Source organism: Lagenorhynchus albirostris, chromosome 16 (assembly GCF_949774975.1).
Source record: "Lagenorhynchus albirostris chromosome 16, mLagAlb1.1, whole genome shotgun sequence".
Lineage (NCBI taxonomy): Eukaryota > Metazoa > Chordata > Mammalia > Artiodactyla > Delphinidae > Lagenorhynchus > Lagenorhynchus albirostris.
In genome coordinates, this window is record NC_083110.1 from 75,223,810 (window position 1) to 75,248,658 (window position 24,849).

The following is a 24,849-nucleotide window of genomic DNA, read 5'->3' on the forward strand; positions in this document are numbered from 1 at the left end:
GGCCTCTTCCTGGGATGTCGCGTGCGGAGCCCTGGCCCAGAGTCTCCATCTCACCCGGTCTGATCTCGGCGCCCGGGACGCCGACTGGGAGGAGCTGCTGGCGTCGCCTGCCACCGGGTGCGCCGGGCCGGCGGGGACTGGGGTTGTGCTGGGTGCCAGCCACGCTCCTGGGGGAGCCTGGAGGGGAGGCGGGGGCCGTGAGGGGAGAGGGTCTGGACCCGGAGCCGAGCCGGTGACGGGTCTGTGCGGGCGGCGAGGGCGAGGGGGCAGGTCCCGGGTGGCGGGAGGGTGGGGGCGGGCCCGCGGGAAAGAGGAGGCGACTCCGGCATGAACGTCGGGCGCAGGGGACGGGGGGCAGGTGACCTGAAGACTCGGCGTTTCACCCCCTTCCCCCTTGTGTCCGTCACGTCGGCTCCTGAGGCCCCCTGTCGGGATCAGAACCGCCTTTCTATCCCGAAACAAAAACCTCCTGTCGTCCAAAATAGGCATTAAAAAAAAATCCAGATGTCGAAAATCTTCCTCAGCTTAGTTTTGAAAATGGAACACTTTGGTCCTTTATTCCATTCTGCACCCCGCCCCACCCCCACTTCTGAACTGTTTTTTAATTTACACTAGCTGCCCAGTACATATATTTCATTAACTGGACAGGCAATTATAGGAAGTCGCTTAGAATGTATTACAAAAGTCAAGGGAAAAGAGAGTGGAGAGCCCTCATGTCTAAAGCATCATTTCCTTGGGAATTCTGTATTGAGCATTTCGTCAGTGCTTTGCAAGGCGCTTGGTCTCCAAATGCAAATGTAAATGAGTAGGATAACATGTCAACCCCTGTGGCCATGAAGTGGGTTAATGACAGTGTTCAGAGAACTGTATAATATTCTTCCTTTTCTTTTCAGCCAGGATCTGGTGATTTTGAAAAGGAGCGTGAACAGCCAAGATGAAAACCCCTGCTTCCTTTACCTGCGATGTGACCCTCCTGGAGGTGAAGAAATCGTTTCTATTGGCATTTTAAGTTCAGCAAGAAATATGGAAGTATACTCAGGAGAGGAGTACTGTGGAACCAGTAGGGGCAAGAATGTTTGTAATGTTCTGGATAACAGGTTTGTGACGTATGCGTGTGGAAGTGTTCTTCTGAAGTAGTGTTTTATTTTCTTGAGCTTTTGTGAAATTTATTGATTCTCTGACATTGGTGCCAGATACTAGGGGAGAGAAGATAAAAACATACCAGCAGACATAAAAGTTTAGACCTTTAGGGATCTTAAAGACAGTCTAGATCAGCCTAGTTGTTTCTATAAACGTGGAAATTGAGAGCTAGTGGAAGAGAGAGCAGTTGGTAAAAGATCATAGCTAGTTAGTGGAAGACTATGATCAGATGAAGTTCCGGTAAGTGTTTCTTATCTGTTTTCTTTAACTCACAGCGATCTGTTTTCCAAAAATTAAGTTGTCTATCAGTCTGGAACTTTGAACATTTTCCTGTAGGAAACTCCTTACACATAGTGCGTGACCCAACACTGTGCCATACCAGTATACTTATTTAACCCATTTTTATACTTCTTGATTTTTTTTTCTGATTTCTTACAAAGATTCTGACCTAATCTCTCCTTAATATGAATCAAAATATGAAGTGTTTTATATACCGTGCATGTTGGACATAATGGGTACGTTATTGAGCTTTACAGTGTGCTCTGTGCTACGTAAGTATACATTTGATATCTAATTTCATTTTCTTATACAGCTAGTAAGTGGCAGATGTTGTCTTTGTAGCCAGTGCACTTCAGTAGGAAGTCCCAGCTGTTTATGCCTCACCAGGAAAACTGAATCCAAGGATTTAAATATTGTCCTGGAAACTTTTAATTTTAAATGTAACTGTTAAAAGTGATAATATGTAATTTTTTTTATAAATTAAATCTTTTTTATTTTTAGTGAACATGAAAAGATTATTTTGTACAAAAAATATCTAAAATTGGAGTCTTCCACACATGCTTGTAAAATAAAGGTAAGTCATTCCTAAATGTCATTTAGTCATTCCTAAGCTAATTTAAAAACTACAGTTGTCTTCCTATTATATATACTTATTTTCTGTAGGTTTGGTAATGTAGTTAGTCCAACTTGGTCCCTGGTTTTAGTTCAGAAATACTCAGTAAACATGTAAAAAGAATTTCTTTTCTAAAAAATTGTCAACATTCTTCTGTTAAAACTTGACCATTTATTAGCTATGGTTGTAACCAAAAGTGGTGTCCAGCTGCTCGCCACTCAAAAACCAATAAAGAGGCACGGTTGGTGGACAGGAAAGTTTGCTTTGTTTTGGATGCCGGCAACAGCAGGGGTGGGGCGTTGAGGGTGCTGGACTCCTGTCTGAAGGCCGACTCCTCCCACTGACCATCATGGGGCAAGAGCTTTTATAGACAGAGGGAGGGGGCTGCATGCAGAAACAGCACAGCCACCTCTGACAGTCATCTTGAAATTGGTCATGTGGTGGCCTGACCAGCATCATCTTGATTGTTCTTCAGTTCCAGGGTTGGTTTATTCTCTTTTCCTTGAGGCCAGTTCTCGGAATTGTGGCAACTTCTGTCGTGGCTACAGTCTGGTCATCATGTAGTTCACTTCCTCCACCTAGTGAGGGTTCCAGTATCTATAAGACAGCTCGCAGGATGTGGCTCAGAATATGATCTGTAGCCCTTGAGGAGGAACTAAAGGTCCTTGACTATGCTTAATGACTAAACTATTATTATTTGGTCTCCTTTGACTGTTTTCCTTTGTTTCTGCAGTTTCTCACTTGTCTGATTAAACTTATTCTTTGGCTAAAGTTTTTCCACAGACCAAAGGCAGGCTGAGGACAAGGGGGGCAAGGACCATAGGGTCCTGCTCCATTTCCTAGTCATGTCATGTACTGTTGTTAGTACAGCAGTATAGTACTTTTGAGGCTTAAAAAACTGAGTTAAAAACATTTTTTATCTTTATATAAAACTTAGGTGCCAAGAAAACCACAAGCAGTTTTGGTCCCCAAATCTAGAAGGATAGAACACAATCGGGGAGGATTCAGACATGGGTACCACAAAGTTAAAGGAGTTTGGATTGGTGTCTTCAGCCTGAAAAATATTATTAAGGTGAACTTTACTAAGGTCATCAGATCTAAGGAAATGGTACTGAGCTGGAAATCGAAAGCCCTAATTTTTTTTTAATTTTTATTGGAGTAGAGTTGATTTACAATGTTGTGTTAGTTTCAGGTGTACAGCAAAGTGAATCAGTTATACATATACATATATCCACTCTTTTTTGCATAAGCCCTGACTGTTAAATGAGCGCTCTTGCTAATTAACACAATAACCTTGGGCAAGTTCCTTCACCTTTTTTGACCTACCTTATGGGTAATATTAGGGAACTGAAGAAAATTCTTGGATTGATTATTTTTAATTTCTCAAATTCTGTGCTGATTATTACTTACAGAAGAGCACAGAACTGATTATCCCAAGATGTTGTTTTAGGTGTATATAATAATAGCTTCTGAAGTCATTTAAATAAGGTGATTCATTCATCCAACAAATACTGGAGTGCCTATTGATGCCAGATACTGTACTTGGCATTTAGGAATTGGCAGTTATGAAATAAATTGGAATGGAGCCCTCACATTGCTAATATTATAGTGGGCAAGACAGATAATAGGTTGACTCAGTGTGTAAAATAGGTACTACATTCTCTAGTGAGAAGGGCTTGGGGGTTAAAAAGCAGAACAGGGATAATATGGAGGTTGGAATGTGGGTGTTTACATTTCATGAGGTATTTACTTACTTGTTGATGACAGTCACATCTTTGGTGCCACACTGAGTTTTTAGATCATGGGTCTGTGTTCGCCTGTGTCTTTGTGTGATATATGGGTTTGTTGTGTCTCTGAAGGTGAATGGTATTTGAAACTGTGCTGTGGAAGTACCAGGGAGTGAAAGAGTGTTTCATTTAGGGAAATCCTTGGGTTTGTATGAAGGCTTCTTCTGGGCCAATAGTATATGTAAGTTAAAAAGTAATAGTTACTGATGCATATGTTTGAGCACTTACTCAATGATATATACTGGAAATTTTAACACATAATCCTCATAACAACCATGTGAACTCATTTTACTCCTGACTCAAGTTTGGCATTTGCCCATGGTCACGCAGGCAGAGCCATCACTGAGCACAGGTCTCTCTGATTCTAAATGCTGTTTACTTTCCACTTTGCTGCTTTGTTGTCCTACACCACACATGAAATGTCTTTTGGTCTAGAAGCATGGACAACATGAAGAAGCATAAAACATTGGAAAAGCTACTGGGATAGAAGCCAGAAGAAACAAGCTCAGAGCTCAACTTTGCTAATTGGGTGTCTTTTGCAAGTTAAAAAAACCACCCTGAACTCCTCTTTTTATGTGTAAACTATTGAGCTCTCTTAGGTTGTATTGATATTCCCTACAGTTCTAAATTCTAAAATCCTGACTTATTTATATTTAGTGTTTCACAAACACTTTGCATGTGACACTGGACAGTCTTATTTTGTATTAAATAATACTATAGCAAGTTTCAGTATGTTACGATCTCAGATTGGTATAGTTTATCTTTAATTCCCTAAACTAAGTAAGTAAAACATTATTTATACATAATCTTTTATTTAAAAAGGACTTTTTGCATTTATATTGTTTTCTTGAGTCTTTTTTTGGTCTATGACTGTTCTAGAGAAACCTTTAAAATGTACTTGGAGTTAATTTTTAGATTCTTGAATGCTTCACTCTTCAGTATTACCAAGAACTGACCTTAAATGATGATTATTTTTATTATCATTAATTTCGCTGAACTTTTGTATTATGATAGCTGCTCTCCTTTGGTGAAAAGCAGTGTGTGTTCATCAGTAAAGTTGTGGTACACGTGAGGCCACTTCCAGCAAATTCTTCAGCAGGCTCTCCTGCTCTAGGATCAAGAATAGACCTGGAGAGGGTCCAAACTATCATGGAGTCCATGGGGTCAAAGTTGTCATCTGGAGCTCAGCAACTGATGAATATGGTTATTTTCCAGCAACAGGTAAGTAGAAATGGATTTCTTTCCAGATACTGTTAAAATTCTTTAAATGATGTCTTCTTATAAGGACATGTAGAAACATAAATCTTTTTATTTCAACTTTTGTTATTGATTTAACTGTTAGCTTTACTAACTTTTCTAAAAATAACATTATGTAGACATACTCTCTTGCAAAAAACTATTTCTACTACAGACTTCACAATTTTCCATGAATTCACTCATTTATTCATTCAGCAAGTATTTATTTAGCCCCTTCTTAGTGAATACCACAGTTTTGGTTACTTTAGAAGATTCAAAGATGAATTAGTCGATAACCTGTCGTTAAGGATCTCTGTAGTCTTGTTAGGGGAGTCAGGGCATCTAAGTGGGGAATGATGAGGAATGCTAGGAAAGGCTTATGAAAGGAAGTAGCGTTTTATCTAGGCCTTTAAAGAGGAAGGGTGGGGTTAAGCAAGTAAATTTGGAGGGATGCAACTTGAGAGAGAACACTATGGATTAAATCTTCATTGTTAGAGGAATAGGATGTAGCTAGGAAATGAATACAAGTTCATTTCTCTGGAGTGAAGAAGTGACAGGAAGTTTCAGGTAGACTGGGGCTGGACCTTAGAGGATTTTGAATGATGTTACAGAGTTTGTGGGTGTTTTTTAGCTCTGTTTTAATAAATTTAATCCGCTATTATGTGTAAGATGAGTCAGTAGCAAAGATGCGTCAACAGAAAGTGAGGCTACAAGAAAGAAAGCAGCTCTGTTATTTCCATCATTCAGAGGACAGTTAATGAGAGTCTAAACTTGGAAGGAGTAACCTGATGCTGGATGTGAGATGCTACAACAGTGGGGCCATTGGGACTTGACAACTAACTTAATATGGGTTCTGTGGGAGAAAAACAGAATCAAACGTGAAACTAAAGTTTTGAAAATGGTGATACCATAATATACATGGAACCCAAGGCGGGAAGCGACTTGGGGGGAAAAAGAGTGTAATTTGGGAGTGTTGAGTTTTAGATGTGAATAACACATGCCCTGGGGTGATGATGTGAGGCTATGGAAACACAGGTGGGGCTGGTGGAATGGAGGGAGGTTTGGGAGGAGCATGCCTAGTAGATGATGGGGAAGGGGGTGAGGGGAGAGACCGGAGCCTGGAAGGAAGACCCTGGGAGAGTAGGTGCGTTTGCTAAGAATACGGGGAGAGGAAAAGGGAACCAGAAGAGCAGGTCACGGCAGTGCTTAAGAGTCGCAAGAGATCTGATGTCAGGAGACCTGAATTCAAAGCTCTTCGTTCTGTTATTTGGCATCGCTTCCTCTTTTTGAGGATAAATTTCTTCGTGTTTACAATCTAAACGATAATCCTGGTAAGATCATAGGATGAAAGTTAAAACCAATAATACGAGTTTAAAAGCTTGCATAACTTTTGTGAGATTTGCCAATATTAATTTAGGACGAGGATCGTTGGACCGACAGGCAGACACAGGAGAGCAGGAGAGTTGCTGATGATCCTGGAAAGCATGGAAAGGAGAGCTGTGAAATGAACAGCGTCCGCACTCTCCTTGCTCTGGCACTAGCATCTCACCTCCATACCTCAGGAGGCTCCTAGCTGGTCCTCCTGCACCACGCTCCCTCTCCACAGTGCAGCCAGCATGGCCTCATCGGACTCCACGTCCCCTGTGTCAAGCCCCCTGACTGCTTCCCCTGACACTCAGAACTAATCCAGGTTCCTTACGCTCTCATCTGAGGTCTGGGCCCTCGTTACCTCCTCAGCCTCATCTCCTGCTGCATCTCCTTAGATGCCTTGCTCTAGACATTCTGATGTGGGTATTCCACAAACATCCAGACGTGCTCCCACCTCAGGACCTTTGCCCTCTTAACCGTTCTCTTTGGCCAGAATCCTCTCTTCCTGGTCTTAGCAAGTCTGCCTTTTTCTTGTTATTTCAACCTCATCTTAAACGTTCCATCTTGAATGACACCTTCCCTAACCACCCTGATTAAAATATTAGCCTTTTCCTCCACATCTGTATCATGTGTTTACATCAGCGCTTTCTTGCCTGTTTTTGTTTATGTGTTGTTCTGTGTATCTCATTAAGATATAAGCTTTGTGCAAAGACGACCTGTCTGTCTAGTTTATGGCTCCGAGTAAATTTTACATAATATATATGCCCTTTGGATTATCAACTAAATACTCCTTGGAGACCTTCAGGGGGTCAGTTTGAATAGTGATGAGATGGAAAGCAGATTTTGAGGGATTAGATGGTAAATGCGTAGTTAGAATGTGGAGGTAGCCAGGGTAAAGTGGGTTGTTTCAAGAATGATAGAGATAAGGAACCTGCCGGTATCAGAATCCCTTGGGATGTTTATAAAGTGCAGAATCCTGGCCCTCACCAGTGAAACACTGGTTGTGATCCAGGACTCACCTATCTTATACAGGCAATGCCAGATGAGTCTTATGCATAGCATATTTTAAGAACAGATGTTTGAGGGGAAGGATCCAGTGGACATAGAGATTGAACATTTAAAAACAAAGAAAGTTTTTGTGTGTGGAAAATTTTGGAAACATTAGAGAGGGTTAATGAATTAAGTAAAATCAGTTCATGGACTGATTTTTATGTTTTAAAACCTTGACTTTGGAAAAGAAATGACGTGAATAGTAGTTTGTGGGGGTTTTTGCCCATGTTTTTAGGGTTTTTTGTTTAATTCCCAAAATAATACATTTTCTTTGCTATGAATTTCCATCCATTCACAAGTACATAAGGTATATTGTAAGAGGGCTCTCCCAACTCTCATCCTATTCCCAAGCTTGGTGTGTGTCCTTGTCGCATTTTCTATCATATAGAAACACAAGTCCTCCAACCAACAGCACGTGTGTTGTAACCCCCCAACAGACGTGCTAAATCATTATCTATGGGGACATTTGGGAAACCCCCTGGGGAAGAAAGAAGGTGATCCTGTTAAATCGTCTTTTAAACATGCTAATAAAAGTCTTCTTTCTCGTGGGTAGGCTATATTTATGAATGATTCTCACAGGATATACCTGGTTTTCTAGGATTGCTTTTGTCCACAAACAAGGAATCCATGGAATGTCTTCCTGGAAAGTCATATAAGCTCTGTAACTATCTGTTGAGTATAAAGTAGGGATGTTTCATGACCAGAACCTCTCCTTCTATGGAAGGGGTGTAAACCCACACTGTTTGGAACCTTCATATGTTAATTGGGGCAGGGCCTGTCCTGATGAGGAAAGAAAGGACCTGGGGAGCAGCTTTCTAGACTCCCTGCTTCACCTTTGCCTTGTGGTTCCTTGTTTCCTGGGAAGTTTCTTAAAGTGATTTCTTCTTTCCTTGTATTTGAAGTTCACATGTGCTGACTTTCATTTGTTTTTGCTTTAGCAATTTAGAATAATTGAGTAGGAATTCTGAGTCAAAGTGCCTGGCATAGTTGTCATTTAATGTTATCTGAGGGAAAGCTGTGCCCCATTGTCTCAACAAAAATATATTCAGTTATTCAAGATTTTCACTGTTTACCTTTTTCATCTGAAAAGATAAAAACATCGTTTTTCCTAGCTTTTTCAAGGTATACTTTTTGGATTTTGTGATAATTAAAAAAGTTAAAGACAGACGTTTCAGAAATCCTACAAGATGTTCAGAGATACTTATTTTTTTCAGAAATCTGAGGGTATGTGTGCAAATTTGTATTTGTCTTGTTCACTGTCTTATTTCCAGTCCCTGAAACAGTACCTAACACAGAGTAGATTTCTGGTAAATATTTGTTGAATGAATGAGTTTGGAGCTGCCTTTATCCAAGAATCATTTTTTAGAATATTCAGAAAATATATGAACTGAGTGTTTTCAGCTAATCTTGTATAATATTTTTCTCAGTCTCTCTCACTAGATACTGAGCAACATTAAGTATGAGATGATATCCCCTATAAGAATCCCTAGTAGAGTTCTGTGTTTAGAAGTTAAGATGGAGATGTATAACTTAACAGTTAGATAGGCTAGAGGTAGTTTTGCTTTTCTCTTGTGGAAAAATTGAAGAGCATAGCAAGAGCATGGCCCTGTGTAGGAGACAGTGTAACCTGCTCTCAAAGGTGAGCCTGAGTCTTCTCAGGAAATAGTATAGCATAGCCGGTTAAGTTGAGGCCACAAAACATAATCATTACCCTACAAATTATTAAGGCAGACTTAGCCAAAAGGTAGGTCATTTTAGTCATTGAAAATGTCACAGAAGTACTCATATAACATCATACTTTAAATATGTAACTATCTGGTCTATACTCCAATGAAAATAAATTGCATATTCTTAGGTTGAATCACCATATGTGACGGTGGGCAGATGATTTTTTTTTCCTGTGTGTTTTTTTTTTCTTTTAACATCTTTATTGGAGTATAATTGCTTTACACTGGGGTGTTAGTTTCTGCTTTATAACAGTGTGAATCAGCTATACATATACATATATACCCATATCTCCTCCCTGTTTCGTCTCCCTCCCACCCTCCCTATCCCACCCGTCTAGGTGGTCACAAAGCACCGAGCTGATCTCCCTGTGCCATCTGTTTTACATTTGGTAGTGTATATATGTCGATGCCACTCTCACTTCGTCCCAGCTTACCCTTCCCCTTCCCCGTGTCCTCAAGTCCATTCTCTACGTCTGCATCTTTATTCCTGTCCAAGGCAGATGATTTTTAATTCTGTGAAAGTTATCAATTACTGTGACTGAATTGAGAGTACTAGATTTTATTACCGTAAATTAAGGAAACATTAAAATAAGCCCGTGCAATTTTACTAACTATGTTTGTATTTATTTGAATATTTTCCTTAGCAAAACTAGTGAAATGATTAGAAGTCCTGGCTCTGGAGTTCGGTGGCCTGGGTTCCAGTCCTGCTTCTGCCACTGACTAGTTGTGTTACCTTGGCCAAGTTAACTTTAGTCTTGGTTTCCTAACTTGATATTGGGATAGTAGCTATAGCCTACTCCATGTGAAAGTTCTGGGGATCAAATGAAAGTAGGCAGGTTGCCTGACTCTGAGTTACTCCAGAGGTTATCTGTCATTATCACTCATGTTAATAATAACATTTTCTTATTTACCTTGCTTAGAATTGTATTCCCATCGGACAGCAGCTTCAGTCAGTTTTGGGAAGCACTGGATTCAAGCACATGATCGGACTGCAATCATCATCTGCTTCAGGGGCCTTCGACAAGTCATCCCCCACACCTTTCCCTTCCAGGACTGGATTGACATCTGGAAACGTGGCTGAAGACTTAAAAGCTTACATTGATAAAAGTGCGCAGCCAGCTGGTGGAGGAAATATGACAAGCCTCCAAGAGTGTAAAATTGTGCCACAAAACCATTCTCTTCCTGAGAATGATCTTAAGAATGCAGTATCTTCTTTGTTACCAAAGAAAGCAAGCGACAGCTCACACATACCTAACTCTGAGTTGCTGCCTGTTCTGCAGAATCTGTGTAGTCAAGTGAACCATCTCCGTGTGGGACCCAACACCAAGTGGCAGGAAAGCATCACCAAGCCCGGCGAAGGCATTGTTGGTGTTACGTGAGTATCTAAGACAAGTGTGGTTTCGACTGGGGGCAGGAGGGGGGAGGCAGGTGGAGGAAAGCAGGTTTGTTTCAATAACTACTGCCTGAAGATGTTTCCAGAGAGGATTGTAGGAGCTTTCACATTTCACCATTAACACACTATAGGAAAGAAATACTCAGCAGGGGAGGGTGGATTGCTTTGAAAGAAGTGGGTAAAACTGGAGGCGCCGAGCACTTCTCAGGCATCTGATGGAAGGGGTACAATCAGCAGATAGGGTCAGAGTAGAGAGTTGTCTGCATGAATGGAGAGGAGCTGTGGTGACCATGATATGTACATTTTTTGCCTGATTGTATGAAGTGAGCCATTGTAACATTTCCCCTGTAGATCGTGTGTGACCTAGGCTAATTTCGGAGTCATCCAAACATTTTTCAGCTCTGAATTATTTCTAGTGTACAGGCCCTTATCCCCTGATCTCATAATTCCAATTTTTTCCAGTCCTGCTTTGATTGAGGGGTGGCTAAGTGTTTAGTATGTTCCCCATCCTTTATATAGATGTAATGTGTCCAAATTTTGCACTAGATTGGAATTCAGGACTCTAATCATAGTTCTAGCTTAATTATTTTACCTTAGTGTTTAAATCTTTTCATTTAGACGTTTTTCCCATGTAAAATGATGGAGTTGTATTGGTTGAAACTTTCTTAATGTCTCCAGTAGCATTCAATTTGAGGAGTTGACGTTATTGAACAAGTGGTTCTTATTTGGGAAGGATAAGGAAAGATAACAATAGTCTTTAATTGTTGTTTTTTGTTTTTTTGTGTTTTGGCCGTGCTGCGTGGCATGCGGGATCTTAGTTCTTAGTCTCCCGACCAGGGATTGAACCCGTGCCCCTGCACTGGAAGCGCGGAGTCTTAACCACTGGACCACCAGGGACGTTCCAGTCTTTAGTTGTTGATAGTCTAATCAATGTTAACTTGTGATATAGCAAAACAAAGCAAACGAACAATAAAACCCAAAGGAAAGAACAAAAAACCTAAACAGATTTAAAAACTGCTCCTGTGTCCAGCTGAGGTGGAATGTCCCCATTTCTCTCAGATCCCCCACTTTACCAATAAAATCCCTGGACATAATCCAGCAAACATACAAAGACTGTAAAAGGTGGAAAGAAGTCAGATTGCTCAGGGACTGTGAGGCTTAGTGTTCCTTGGTTCCTAGTTACCTGCGAGTTCCTTTCATCATAGATGGGTATAGGATTTTGTCAAATATTTTTCCTATGGCCATTCATATGATCATGAATTTTCTTCTGTAGTCTGTTCATATGGTGAATTACATTAATTTCAAAAACTGAACCTGCCTTGTATACCTAGAATAAATCCCACTTGGTTGTGGGCTGTAATTCTGTTTTACACAATGCTGGATCTGATCTGCTAATATTTTGTTGAGTATTCTTGCATCTAATTCATTAGAGATACTGGTCTGTATTTTTCTTGTCCTGTCTTTGTCCGGTTTTCACGAGGGTGATGCTGGCCTCATAAGATGAGTTCTACATCTTAGAAGAGATTGTGTAAAATCGGTGTTATCTCTTCTTAAGATGTTTGGTAGAAGCCTCTAAGCAAAGCAGCTGGGCCTGGTTATTTCTTTCCTGGAAACTGTTAAATTACCAATTCAATTTCTAACATAGTAAAGTTGTCAATTCTCCCTATTGATATGCAGGCTTAATATTATGCATATTGAAATCCCACCACAATATTTGGCAGACATAAGCAGGATCATTTTCAAAATTATATGAAAAACAAAAGAGGTAGAATAGCTAAAACAACTTTGAAAAAGAAGAATGAAGTGGGAGGAATCACTCTTCCCAGTGTCGAGTCTTATGTAGTTAGAGTATTCAAGATGATGTAGTGATGGCAGAGGGACAGACACATAGGTCAATGGAACATAATGGAGGGCTCAGAAATAGACCCACAAAAATATGCTCAACTGATTTTTGACAAAGGTGCAACAGCAATTCAATAAAGGAAGAATAGTCTTTTTAACCCATGGTGATGGAGCAATTGGATATCCGAAGGGCAAAAAGTGAACCATGACCCAAACCTCATACCTTATATAAAAATTAGCTCAAAATGGATCATAGACTTAAATGTAAAACATAAAGCTATAAAATTTTTCTAATAATACATAGGAAACAATCTTTGGAGACCTAAGACAAGATAAAACTTCTTAGATATGACACCAAAAGCAGGGTAATCAAAAATTTGATATATTAGATGCCATGAAAATGTAAAACTTTTGCTCTTCTCTGTTAAGAGGAATAAAATACAAATTACAGAGTGAGGGGAAATATTTGCAAATACATATCCAACAAATGACTTATATCGAAAATATAGAAAGAACTCTCAAAACTCAACATTAAAAAAATCCAATTAGAACATGGGCAAAAGACATAAAGAGATATTATACCAGAGAGAATGTACAAAAAGCAAATAAGCACATGAATCGAAGTGCTGTTGACCTCATGGCTATTAAGGAAACACACATGAAAACCACAAGAAACCACTACACAGAATGGCTAAAATAAAAAGTTTAGAAATGGTAACAAAACCAAATACCAATGAGGATGTGGAGAAACTGGATCTCTCGTACATTGCTCGTGGCGATTTGAAGTGGTACAGCCACTCTAAATTAAAAAATGATAACAAAACCAAATACCAATGAGGCTGTGGAGAAACTGGAGCTCTCGTACATTGCTTGTGGCAATTTGCAGTGGTACAGCCACTCTAAATAAGTTTGGCAGTTTCTAATGGCTAAACATATAGTTACCATGTGACTCAGCAGTCATACTCCTGAGCATTTATCCCAGAGAAATGAAAACTTCTTTCCACATAAAAACCAGTACACAGTTATTCATAGAAGCTTTATTTGTAAAAGCCAAAAACTACCAGTATGTCTTAAAATAGATGAGTGGTTAAATTAACCCTGGTATACCCATATCATGGGGTGCTATCAGCAATAAAAAGGAAGGACCTGTTGATACATGCAACAACTTGGTTGTCTATCAAAGGCATTATGCTGGTTGACAAAAGAGAATCTCAAGACGTCACATACTATATGATTCTGTTTGTGTAACATTCTCAAAATAATAGAGATGAAGACTGTATTAGTGATTACCAAGTGTTAAGGATAGAGGAGATAAGGAGAGTGGATGTGACAATAAAAGGGTAGCAGGAGGGAGATCTTTGTAGTTAAGGAATAGTTCTGTCTCTTGATTGTGGTTTTTACAATCGAGACAGAACTTGATTCTGTCAAGAACGTGATGTTTACATGAATGTGTGTACATGTGATAAAATGTCATACACACACACTGTACTAACATCAAATTCCTGGTTTTAATATTATACCATAGTTAGGTAAGATGTAACGATTGGGACCATTGGGGAATTATAGTATCTTTACAACCCCTGTGAATCTATAATTATTTGAAAATAAAGAGAAAAATAAAAAGCTCCTCGTATATTCTAGAGTAGTGGTTCTCAAACTTTTTGGTCTTTACCCTCTTAAAAATAATTGAGCACTCCAAAGAACTTTTATTTATGTAGGCTATATAAAAATATTCATTAGTTTAGAAATAACAATAAGCTCATTACCTAGTAACATAAACATTTTTATGAAAAAATACCATATTTTATTTTTAAAAAGTTTAGTGAGAATTGTATAGTTTTATTTATTTATTTGGCTGCATTGGGTCTCTGTTGCTGTGCGCCAGCTTTCTCTAGTTGTGGTGAGTGGGGGCTCCTCTTCGTTGCAGTGCGCGAGCTTCTCACTGTGGTGACCTCTTGTTGCAGAGCATGGGCTGTAGGTGCACGGGCTGCAGTAGTTGCAGCACGTGGGCTCGATAGTTGTGGCACGCGGGCCCTAGATCACGCAGGCTTCAGTAGTTGTGGCTCACAGGCTTAGTTGCTCCATGTCATGTGGGCTCTTCCCAGACCAGGGATCGAACCTCTGTCCCCTACATTGGCAGGCAGATTCTTAAACACTGCGCCACCAGGGAAGTTCGGTATTGTTTTAAATTTATGTAAAACTTTATTAGCTTTGGATTGTATTCTCATATGTTGCATTATAGCATGTGTAAACATACATAGCTAGTAAGACCACAGTAGAAATACTGAGAACAAATTGAGTTACCTCTGAAAAAAACATTTATCTGTACCGTAAACCTACTACCTTAAGGAATTCTAGGAAACAGAATATACAACCATACATGCTATTAGTTATCACAGTAATGACATTATACATGGTATAGCCTCTGGATAATTCATTGTACGATTCATGTTCAAATAATATTATTATTATAAAAATACTTTTGACCTCATGGAACCCCGGAAAAAGTCGTGGAGACCCCAGGGTTTTGTGGACCACACTCTGAAGTTCACTGTCCTTGTCCTTCCACTGCTTTAGTAAGGTTGTTTGGATGAAAAAAGAGAAAACTGTTTAAATTGTAGGGTTGCTTGGGGAAGCACTTGGAAGACAAACATGGAGACTTAAAAAAAGTCAGTAAGATCGCTTTTGATTTGAGGCTCAAAACCAGAAAGACCCTTTCTATCTAAAGACCTGTTCTTTGAGGGTAGAAATTCTATCATCTTCATATTTATATTCTCATTTCGATTTATGCTTAAATGTTTAAAGAATTTAAGAAGTAAGAATCCTTTGGGCATTCAGGATTGTGGTTGCCTGTTGCATATGTATTTTAGAACCTGGAAATATGTTGTAAGGGGACAGAGTATAGTTGTGGAGACAATTTTAGCAATGTGTGTTGGTTGCTTATTGTACTATAGTTTGGTTGTTTTTGTTATAATATTAGGGAAAATTGTTCTATTATTTTTTTAAATTTATTTTTAGAATGGAAGAGCAATCCATTTGTTCCTACTTGGAAAAGATTCTTTCTAAAAATATGGAACTGATGGAAAAGAAACTTATGGACTACATTGATCAGCGAATATATAAACTCCAGGAGCACATAGATAATAAGATTGCTTTGTTAGTGGACTTGCTGCAAAGTCCCAACTCCCCACCCTCTGGCATGCCTCTAAGACATTATGACTCTGGAGAAAGACTTTCAAATGGAGAAAGATAGCACTGAACATGTTCAAAGATATTCACAGATATTTATTACATATTTATTACAAAGCCGAACCCCCCAAAAAAGTTTATGAAAAGCAGGTATTTAATGTCCTTTGAAATATTACCACTTACTTAACGTGACCTCACTGTTCATTTTTACTGCACTCGTGAATCCAGTACTGTACACTGAGTTAACATGATAGGATCATAAGTTATTTTTGTTTGCAATATTTTTCACTCTCAGTGAAATTTATGTATACTTCTGGATTAACTGTTTAAGATTTTAAGGATTTGTAAAGCAGTTCATTAGTTCGTATTGTATGTGTTTCATAGAAGTACATTTTTTATTTATACAAAGACTTTATAGTCTTAGGCGTCTGAAAAATAATGCTTAGAGTATTTGATAATTTTTCTTTCGCTAATCAATTGTTTTTGGAAAATTGGATACTTAAGACCTTTAATTCAAATCACTAGTTTACATTTTGTATTGTTTATCTCAGTTAATGAACAAGGTGCAGTGTTTGGCATGTGTAAAATGAGTTTACACTGAGGTTAATATTATTTGTTTCAGTACAGTGTAGCAGTACATAGGGAAGTAAAAATCACAACTAGCCTATTCCCTGTTAGGAATATTATTTTAGATTTAATGTTTGATGTAAAATGAGAGAAGTCATCTTGTTTTATCTCAGTCAACCCAGAAAATATGAGGAACTATTTCCCTTTCTGAGATGATACAGGTTCCTCTTTCCAGAACCTTCTTCTATATGTTTAAAGTGTGAAATTCTGAGGTTCTGCTTTGAAGGGTTAGGCATATGAATCAAGGAGATTGCAATTCTCTCAGGCAGACTTAATTTTTGGAAATTATAACTATTGTATATGTGTTGAAGGGTGATGTATTTGCATTTAAAAAATAAATGTATCCACTCTGGAAACTACTTGTCTAAGTAAATACAAATTTTTAATTTTCAACTAATCTTTGCTTAAAATGCTGTATTTTTATGAAAAAGGGTGTTTCACAATTGATATTTTGGTCAGTTCTTTAAAATGAGGGCAATTTGTATACTCTTTGTTAATTTGTATCATACTACAAAGGTGACACAGTATATAGAACATACTGTCACTATAGCCACTTGAAAATTTGCATATTTTTCTAGTCTTTTCTAATTTATGGGACATTCACAACATACATAGCTGTAAGATAGTATTTCCTTTGTTGTTCAGGAGAAATCTGTCTCACTGCAAGCTGAACCCTTTAGTTAAGTTTTACAGCTTCTGGTGGTTGTAGTCTGTTGATTTACAAAATGCCTCCTTCCAGATACATGATTCATCTTACAAGCCTCATCTTGATTACATCTGAAACAGAAATATGGTCATGTCAAAAAGATGTATAAAGGTACAATATTGAAAAGAGATGATACAAAATATTCTTCAATTAAATTTTCCAGTTTGTAGAAGCCAAAATCTCTCTAAAGAGACAAAGTCTTCAGTTCAGACTAATGTAAGCTAAGACTTTGGATTTGCAAGATAGCAAAATTCCCCTAAGCCTAAATTTCTGAGTCCACATGAATTAATTTAAAAAATGATACCTATATTAGAATTTGAATACTTTTCCTCACCTGCTTGCCATTATTAATGTGCAGTATGGTGGTCCATTTAAAATCCATTAGCTTAAACAGTCAGCTCTACCCACCACCAGTCCCTCCCATCAGGAAACTTGCACAAGCCTCTTAGATAGCCTCATCCACCAGAGGGCAGACAGCAGAAGCAAGAAGAACTACAATCCTGCAGCCTGTGGAACAAAAACCACATTCACAGAAAGACAAACAAGATGAAAAAGCAGAGGGCTATGTACCAGATGAAGGAACAAGATAAAACCCCAGAAAAACAACTAAATGAAGTGGAGATAGGCAACCTTCCAGAAAAAGAATTCAGAATAATGATCGTGAAGATGATCCAGGACCTCAGAAAAAGAATGGAGGCAAAGATCGAAAAGATGCAAGAAGTGTTTAACAAAGACCTAAAAGAATTAAAGAACAAACAAACAGATGAACAATACAATAACTGAAATGAAAACTACACTAGAAGGAATAAATAGCAGAATAACTGAGGCAGAAGAACGGATAAGTGACCTGGAAGACAGAATGGTGGAATTCACTGCTGTGGAACAGAAGAAAGGAAAAAGAATGAAAAGAAATGAAGACAGCCTAAGAGACCTCTGGGACAACATTAAATGCAACAACATGCACATTATAGAGGTCCCAGAAGGAGGAGAGAGAGAAAGGACCCGAGAAAATATTTGAAGAGATTATAGTCGAAAACTTCCCTAACATGGGAAAGGAAATAGCCACCCAAGTCCAGGAAGAGCAGAGAGTCCCATACAGGATAAACCCAAGGAAAACGCACTGAGACACATAGTAATCAAATTGGCAAAATTAAAGACAAAGAAAAATTATTGAAAGCAGCAAGGGAAAAACAACAAAACATACAAGGGAACTCCCATAAGGTTAACAGCTGATTTCTCAGCAGAAATTCTACAAGCCGAAAGGGAGTGGCATGACATGTTTAAAGTGATGAAAGGGAAGAAATTGCAGCCAAGATTACTCTAACTGGCAAGGATCTCATTTAGATTCGATGGAGAAATCAAAAGCTTTACATACAAGCAAAAGCTAAGAGAATTCAGCACCACCAAACCAGCTCTACAACAAATGCTAAAGGAAATTCTATAAGTGGGAAACACAAGAGAAAAAAAGGACCTACAAAAACAAACCCAAAACAATTAAGAAAATGGTCTTAGGAACACACATATCGATAATTACCTTAAACGTGAATGGATTAAATGCTCCAACCAAAAGACACAGGCTTGCTGAATGGATACAAAAACAAGACCCATCTATATGCTGTCTACAAGAGACCCACTTCAGACCTAGGGACACATACAGACTGAAAGTGAGGGGATGGAAAAAGATACTCCATGGAAGTGGAAATCAAAAGAAAGCTGGAGTAGCAATACTCATATCAGATAAAATAGACTTTAAAATAAAAAGAGACAAGGAAGGACACTACATAATGATCAAGGGATCAATCCAAGAAGATATAACAATTATAAATATATATGCACCCAACATAGGGGCACCTCAATACATAAGGCAACTGCTAACAGCTATAAAAGAGGAAATCGACAGTAACACAATAATAGTGGGGGACTTTAACACCTCACTTACACCAATGGAGAGATAATTCAAAATGAAAATAAATAAGGAAACAGAAGCTTTAAATGACACAATAGACCAGATAGATTTAATTGATATTTATAGGACATTCCATCCAAAAACAGCAGATTACACTTTCTTCTCAAGTGCGCACGGAACATTCTCCAGGGTAGATCACATCTTGGGTCACAAATCAAGCCACTGTAAATTTAAGAAAATTGAAATCGTATCAAGCATCTTTTCTGACCACAACACTATAAGACTAGAAATGAATTACAGGGAAAAAACCGTAAAAAACACAAACACATGGAGGCTAAAGAATACATTACTAAATAACCAAGAGATCACTGAAGAAATCAAAGGGGATATCAGAAATACCTAGAGACAAACGACAATGAAAACATGATGATCCAAAACCTATGGGATGCAGCAAAAGCAGTTCTAAGAGGGAAGTTTATACCTATACAAGCCTACCTCAAAAATCAAGAAAAATCTCAAATAAACAATGTAACCTTACACCTAAAAGGACTAGAGAAAGAAGAAAAAACAAAACCCAAAGTTAGCAGAAGGAAAGAAATCATAAAGCTCAGAGCAGAAATAAATGAAATAGAAACAAACAAAACAGTAGAAAAGATCAATAAAACTAAAAGCTGGTTCTTTGAGAAGATAAACAAAATTGATAAACCATTAGCCACACTCATCAAGAAAAAGAGGGAGAGGACTCAAATCAATTAAATTAGAAATGGAAAAGGAGAAGTTACAACAGACATTGCAGAAATACAAAGCATCCTAAGAGACTACTACAAGCAACTCTATGCCAATAAAATGGACAACCTGGAAGAAATGGATGAATTCTTTAAAAGGTATAACCTTCCAAGACTGAACCAGGAAGAAATAGAAAATATGAGCAGACCAATCACAAGTAATGAAATTGAAACTGTCATTAAAAATCTTCTAACAGGGGCTTCCCTGGTGGCACAGTGGTTGAGAGTCCGCCTGCCGATGCAGGGGATACGGGTTCGTGCCCTGGTCCGGGAGGATCCCACATGCCGCGGAGCGGCTGGGCCCGTGAGCCATGGCCGCTGAGCCTGCACGTCCGGAGCCTGTGCTCTGCAACGGGAGAGGCCACAGCAGTGAGAGGCCCGCGTACCGCAAAAAAAAAAAAAAAAAAAAATTCTTCCAACAAACAAAAGTCCAGGACCAGATGGCTTCACAGGTGAATTCTATCAAACATTTAGAGAAGAGCTTAACACCCATCCTTCTCAAACTCTTCCAAAAAATTGCAGAGGGAGGAACACTCCCAAACTCATTCTATGAGGCCACCAACACCCTGATACCAAAACCAGACAAAGATACTACAAAAGAAGAAAATTACAGACCAATATCACTGATGAGTATAGATGCAAAAATCCTGAACAAAATACTAGCAAACAGAATCCAACAACACATTAAAAGGATCATTCACCATGATCAAGTGGGATTTATCCCAGGGATGCAAGGATTCTTCAATATACGCAAATCAATCAATGTGATACACCATATTAACAAATTGAAGAAGAAAAATCATATGACCATCTCAATAGATGCAGAAAAAGCTTTTGACAAAATTCAACAGTAATTTATGATAAAAACTCTCCAGAGAGTGGGCATAGAGGGAACCTACCTCAACATAATAAAGGCCATATACAACAAACCCACAGCAAACATCATTCTCAATGGTGAAAAACTGAAAGCATTTCCTCTAAGATCAGGAAAAAGACAAGGATGTCCACTCTCACCCCTATTATTCAACATAGTTTTGGAAGTCCTAGTCATGGCAATCAGAGAAGAAAAAGAAATAAAAGGAATACAAATTGGAAAAGAAGAAGTAAAACTGTCACTGTTTGCAGATGACATGATACTATACATAGAGAATCCTAAAGATGCCACCAGAAAACTACTAGAGCGAAACAATGAATTTGGTAAAGTTGCAGGATACAAAATTAATGCATAGAAATCTCTAGCATTCCTATACACCAACATTGAAAAATCTGAAAGAGAAATTAAGGAAACACTCCCATTTACCATTGCAACAAAAAGAACAAAATACCTAGGAATAAACCTACATAGGGAGACAAAAGACCTGTATGCAGAAAACTATAAGACAGACACTGATGAAAGAAATTAAAGATGATACCAACAGATGGAGAGATATACCATGTTCCTGGATTGGAAGAATCAATATTGTGAAAATGACTATACTACCCAAAGCAATCTACAGATTCAATGCAATCCCTATCAAATTACCAATGGCATTTTTTACAGAACTAGAACAAAAAATCTTAAAATTTGTATGGAGACAAAGAAGAACCCGAATAGCTAAAGTAGTCTTGAGGGCAAAAAGTGGAGGTAGAGGAATCAGACTCCCTGACTTCAGAGTATACTACAAAGCTACAGTAATCAAGACAGTATGGTACTGGTACAAAAACGGAAACATAGATCAATGGAACAAGATAGAAAGCCCAGAGATAAACCCACGCACCTATGGTCAACTAATCTGTGACAAAGGTGGCAAAGAGAAAAGTCAGTCTCTTCAGTAAGTGGTGCTAGGGGCTTCCCTGGTAGCACAGTGGTTGAGAGTCCACCTGCCGATGCAGGGGGCACGGGTTCGTGCCCCGGTCCGGGAAGATCCCACATGCCGCGGAGCGGCTGGGCCCGTGAGCCATGGCCGCTGAGCCTGTGCATCCAGAGCCTGTGCTCCACAACGGGAGAGGCCACAACAGTTAGAGGCCCGTGTACCGCAAAAAAAAAGGGGTGCTGGGAAAACTGGACAGCTACATGTAAAAGAGTGAAATTAGAACACTCCCTAACACCATACACAAAAATAAACTCAAAATGGATTAGAGACCTAAATGTAAGACCGGACACTATAAAACTCTTAGAGGGAAACACAGGAAGAACACTCTTTGACATAAATCACAGCAAGATCTTTTTTGATCCACCTCCTAGAGTAATGGAAATTAAAACAAAAATAAACAAATGGGACCTAATGAAACTTAAAAGCTTTTGCAGAACAAAGGAAACCATAAACAAGACGAAAAGACAGTCCTCTGAATGGGAGAAAATATTTGCAAACAAATCAATGGACAAAGGATTAATCTCCAAAATATATAAACAGCTCACGCAGCTCAATATTTAAAAACCAAACAACCCAATCCAGAAATGGGCAGAAGACCTAAATAGACATTTCTCCAAAGAAGACATACAGATGACCAAGAAGCACATGAAAAGCTGCTCAACATCACTAATTATTAGAGAAATGCAAATCAAAACTACAATGAGGTATCACTTCACACCAGTTAGAATGGGCATCATCAGAAAATCTGCAAACAACAAATGCTGGAGAGAGTGTGGAGGAAAGGGAGCCTTCTTGCACTGTTGGTGGGAATGTAAATTGATACAGCCACTATGGAGAACAGTATGGAGGTTCCTTAAAGAACTAAAAATAGAATTACCATATGACCCAGCAATCCCACTTCTAGGCATATACCCAGAGAAAACCATAATTCAAAAAGACACATGCACCCCATGTTCATTGCAGCACTATTTACAATAGCCAGGTCATGGAAGCAACCTAAATGCCCATTGACAGATGAATGGATAAAGAAGATGTGGTACGTATATACAATGGAACATTACTCAGCCATAAAAAGGAACGAAATTGGGTCATTTGTTGAGACGTGGATGGATCTAGAGACTGTCATACAGAGTGAAAGTCAGAAAGAGAAAAACAAATATCGTATATTAACGCATATATGTGGAACCTAAAAAAATGGTACAGATGAACCAGTTTGCAGGGCAGAAATAGAGACACAGATGTAGAGAAAAAACGTATGGACACCAAGGGGGGAAAGCAGCGGGGGTGTGGGGGGGGATGAATTGGGAGATTGGGATTGACATGTATACACTAATATGTCTAAAGTTGATGACTAATAAGGACCTGTATAAAAAAATAAAATTCAAAAAGAAAAATTCTTTAAACTCATATTATTTGACTTTTTTTTCTAGGATCCATTCCTAATGACATAGAGTGAATGGCCAGATTTGAATGCTCCCCTTGCACTTGAGCGAGATATATTTTAAAAAAAGAAAAAAAAATCCATTAGCTTTAGAAAACCATGAAACCACTTTAAAAGAAATATTCCGCCTCTTCTTTTTTTAGAATGCCACATATATTTTGTAGATTGATGACATTCTGTTTATTACCAAAATATAGCACAAATGAATTAATTTTCCTGGTTTCTGTTGCAAACAATGAAAATGTTTTTTAAAAAAAGTTAAAACACCAGAAAACACAAATAGGGCCTTCTTTATAAAAATTAAAATACACTTTAAAATTCTAGTAATTATGGCTGTAGTTATAGAAATGTTTTATCGTAATTTGTACACGTTTTGTAAAATAATAAAAGTAAATTTTATAACATTGTGATTATAATACTAAAAATAATTCAGATGAGCATTAATTTCTCTTTCATCTTGTTAATCTTTCCAAGTTCTGAAGATCTAAATTACATTATTTCTGCCTATCTATCACCTATGTATCTGTCTTTGTGTGTGTGTGTGTGTTGAAAAAGACCTGATGGCAGGACTTCTCTGGTAGCTCAGGGGTTAAGAATCTGCCAATGCAGGGACACGGGTTCCAGCCCTGGTCTGGGAAGATCCCATATGCCGTGGAGCAGCTGCGCCCATACTCTGGAGCCCATGAGCCACAACTACTGAGCCCACGCACCTAGAGCCCATGCTCTGCAGGAAGAGAAGCCACCGCAACGAGCAGCCCGTGCACCGCAATGAACAGTAGCCCCTGCTCACCGCAACTAGAAAAAGCCCACGCACAGCAACAAAGACACAACGCAGCCAAAAAATAAATAAATAAATTGATTTAAAGAAAAGAAATAAAGCTATAGTAATCAAAGCTATGGGGTACTGTTATAGAGACAGATGCAGAAATCAATGGAATTGAATAGAGAGCCCAGAAAAACATTCAAGTATATGGTCAAATGAATTTCGACAAGGATGCCGAGACTATTCAATGGGAATAAATAAATAAATGAGTTTGGAAGCGTTCTTTCCTTTTCTGTTTTCTGGAAGAGTTTGAGAAGGATTGGTATTCTTTAAAGATTAAACTTTTAGAAGTAATATACCTGGTAAAATTCCTTATGCTTTTTATATTTTTATAAATATTGTTATATCACCTTGAATAAAGCTGGTACTAAATTAATCTTCCACTAAGTATATATAAGAGTAAATTTTTCCACACTGAGGGCAGCAGAACATTAAAAAAATTTTTAAGTCTCTGGCAGGTGCCTCTTGAATGGCCCTGTTTTGTTTGAAAAACCTGGTTCAATTTTCTTACCTTCAGAGTTGGTCAAATCCAACTCCGCCAAACATGATTCAGTTAAAAGGGCCAAAGGGATGACCCTTCTCACAGCCTCCATCTTTGTGAGGAGGCAGCCTTGAGGGTGAGCAGACTTTTATACTTTTTTGCATTTCATAACTTATCTAGTTTCATAAGCCTCCTGGCCACCTCTAGGGAAATGTGTCAGTTTGACTATGCAAAGGGTAGATTTATGTGAGAATATAGCTTCTGTGTGACTGGTTTATTATCAACGATCCCAAACAGTGAGTGTCTGCTCTCCCCAATTTTTTTCCTGGAAGGTTTGCAGGAGGTGCCCAGCTAAAGCTCTTCACAGGGGATCTCCAACACCTGGCACACGGTAGGCACAACTAATCCCTCGTGGCACTGACTTGGGACTGTGCCTTTGCATTACTGTTTGTTCAGATCATGAAGGGGGTAGCACCATTGACCTCTTAAGCCTTCACTGCTCTTCTGCAAAATTAAAGCCTTTGGAGTCTAAGGGATTAGCCATGTGAGGCAGGTAGTGTAGCACCTGGACAAACTCTGGGTCCAGCTGGGTTCCTTTGAGCC

At 38.7% G+C, this 24,849-nt stretch overlaps 1 protein-coding gene across 1 annotated transcript; it reads left to right on the forward strand.

Moving 5' to 3' along the window:
* Positions 1-327: 327 nt before the first annotated feature.
* LOC132506955 (ATPase PAAT-like) lies at positions 328-16,562 on the forward strand. The gene is made up of 6 exons (XM_060125777.1): positions 328-485; positions 894-1,097; positions 1,921-1,993; positions 4,834-5,040; positions 10,121-10,575; positions 15,454-16,562. The coding sequence occupies exons 1-6, from the start codon at positions 328-330 to the stop codon at positions 15,686-15,688; spliced, it is 1,332 nt and encodes a 443-aa protein (XP_059981760.1). The 3' UTR covers positions 15,689-16,562.
* The last annotated feature ends 8,287 nt before the right edge of the window (positions 16,563-24,849 follow it).

What these genes read in the sequence shown, in the direction of transcription:
- LOC132506955 (XM_060125777.1), top strand. Translation starts at nt 328, where the DNA reads ATGAACGTCGGGCGCAGGGGACGGGGGGCAGGTGACCTGAAGACTCGG. An exon ending in TGTAATGTTCTGGATAACAG is followed by an intron (nt 1,098 to 1,920) that starts GTTTGTGACGTA and finishes TTTTATTTTTAG; the next exon opens with TGAACATGAAAAGATTATTT. An exon ending in CACATGCTTGTAAAATAAAG is followed by an intron (nt 1,994 to 4,833) that starts GTAAGTCATTCC and finishes GTATTATGATAG; the next exon opens with CTGCTCTCCTTTGGTGAAAA.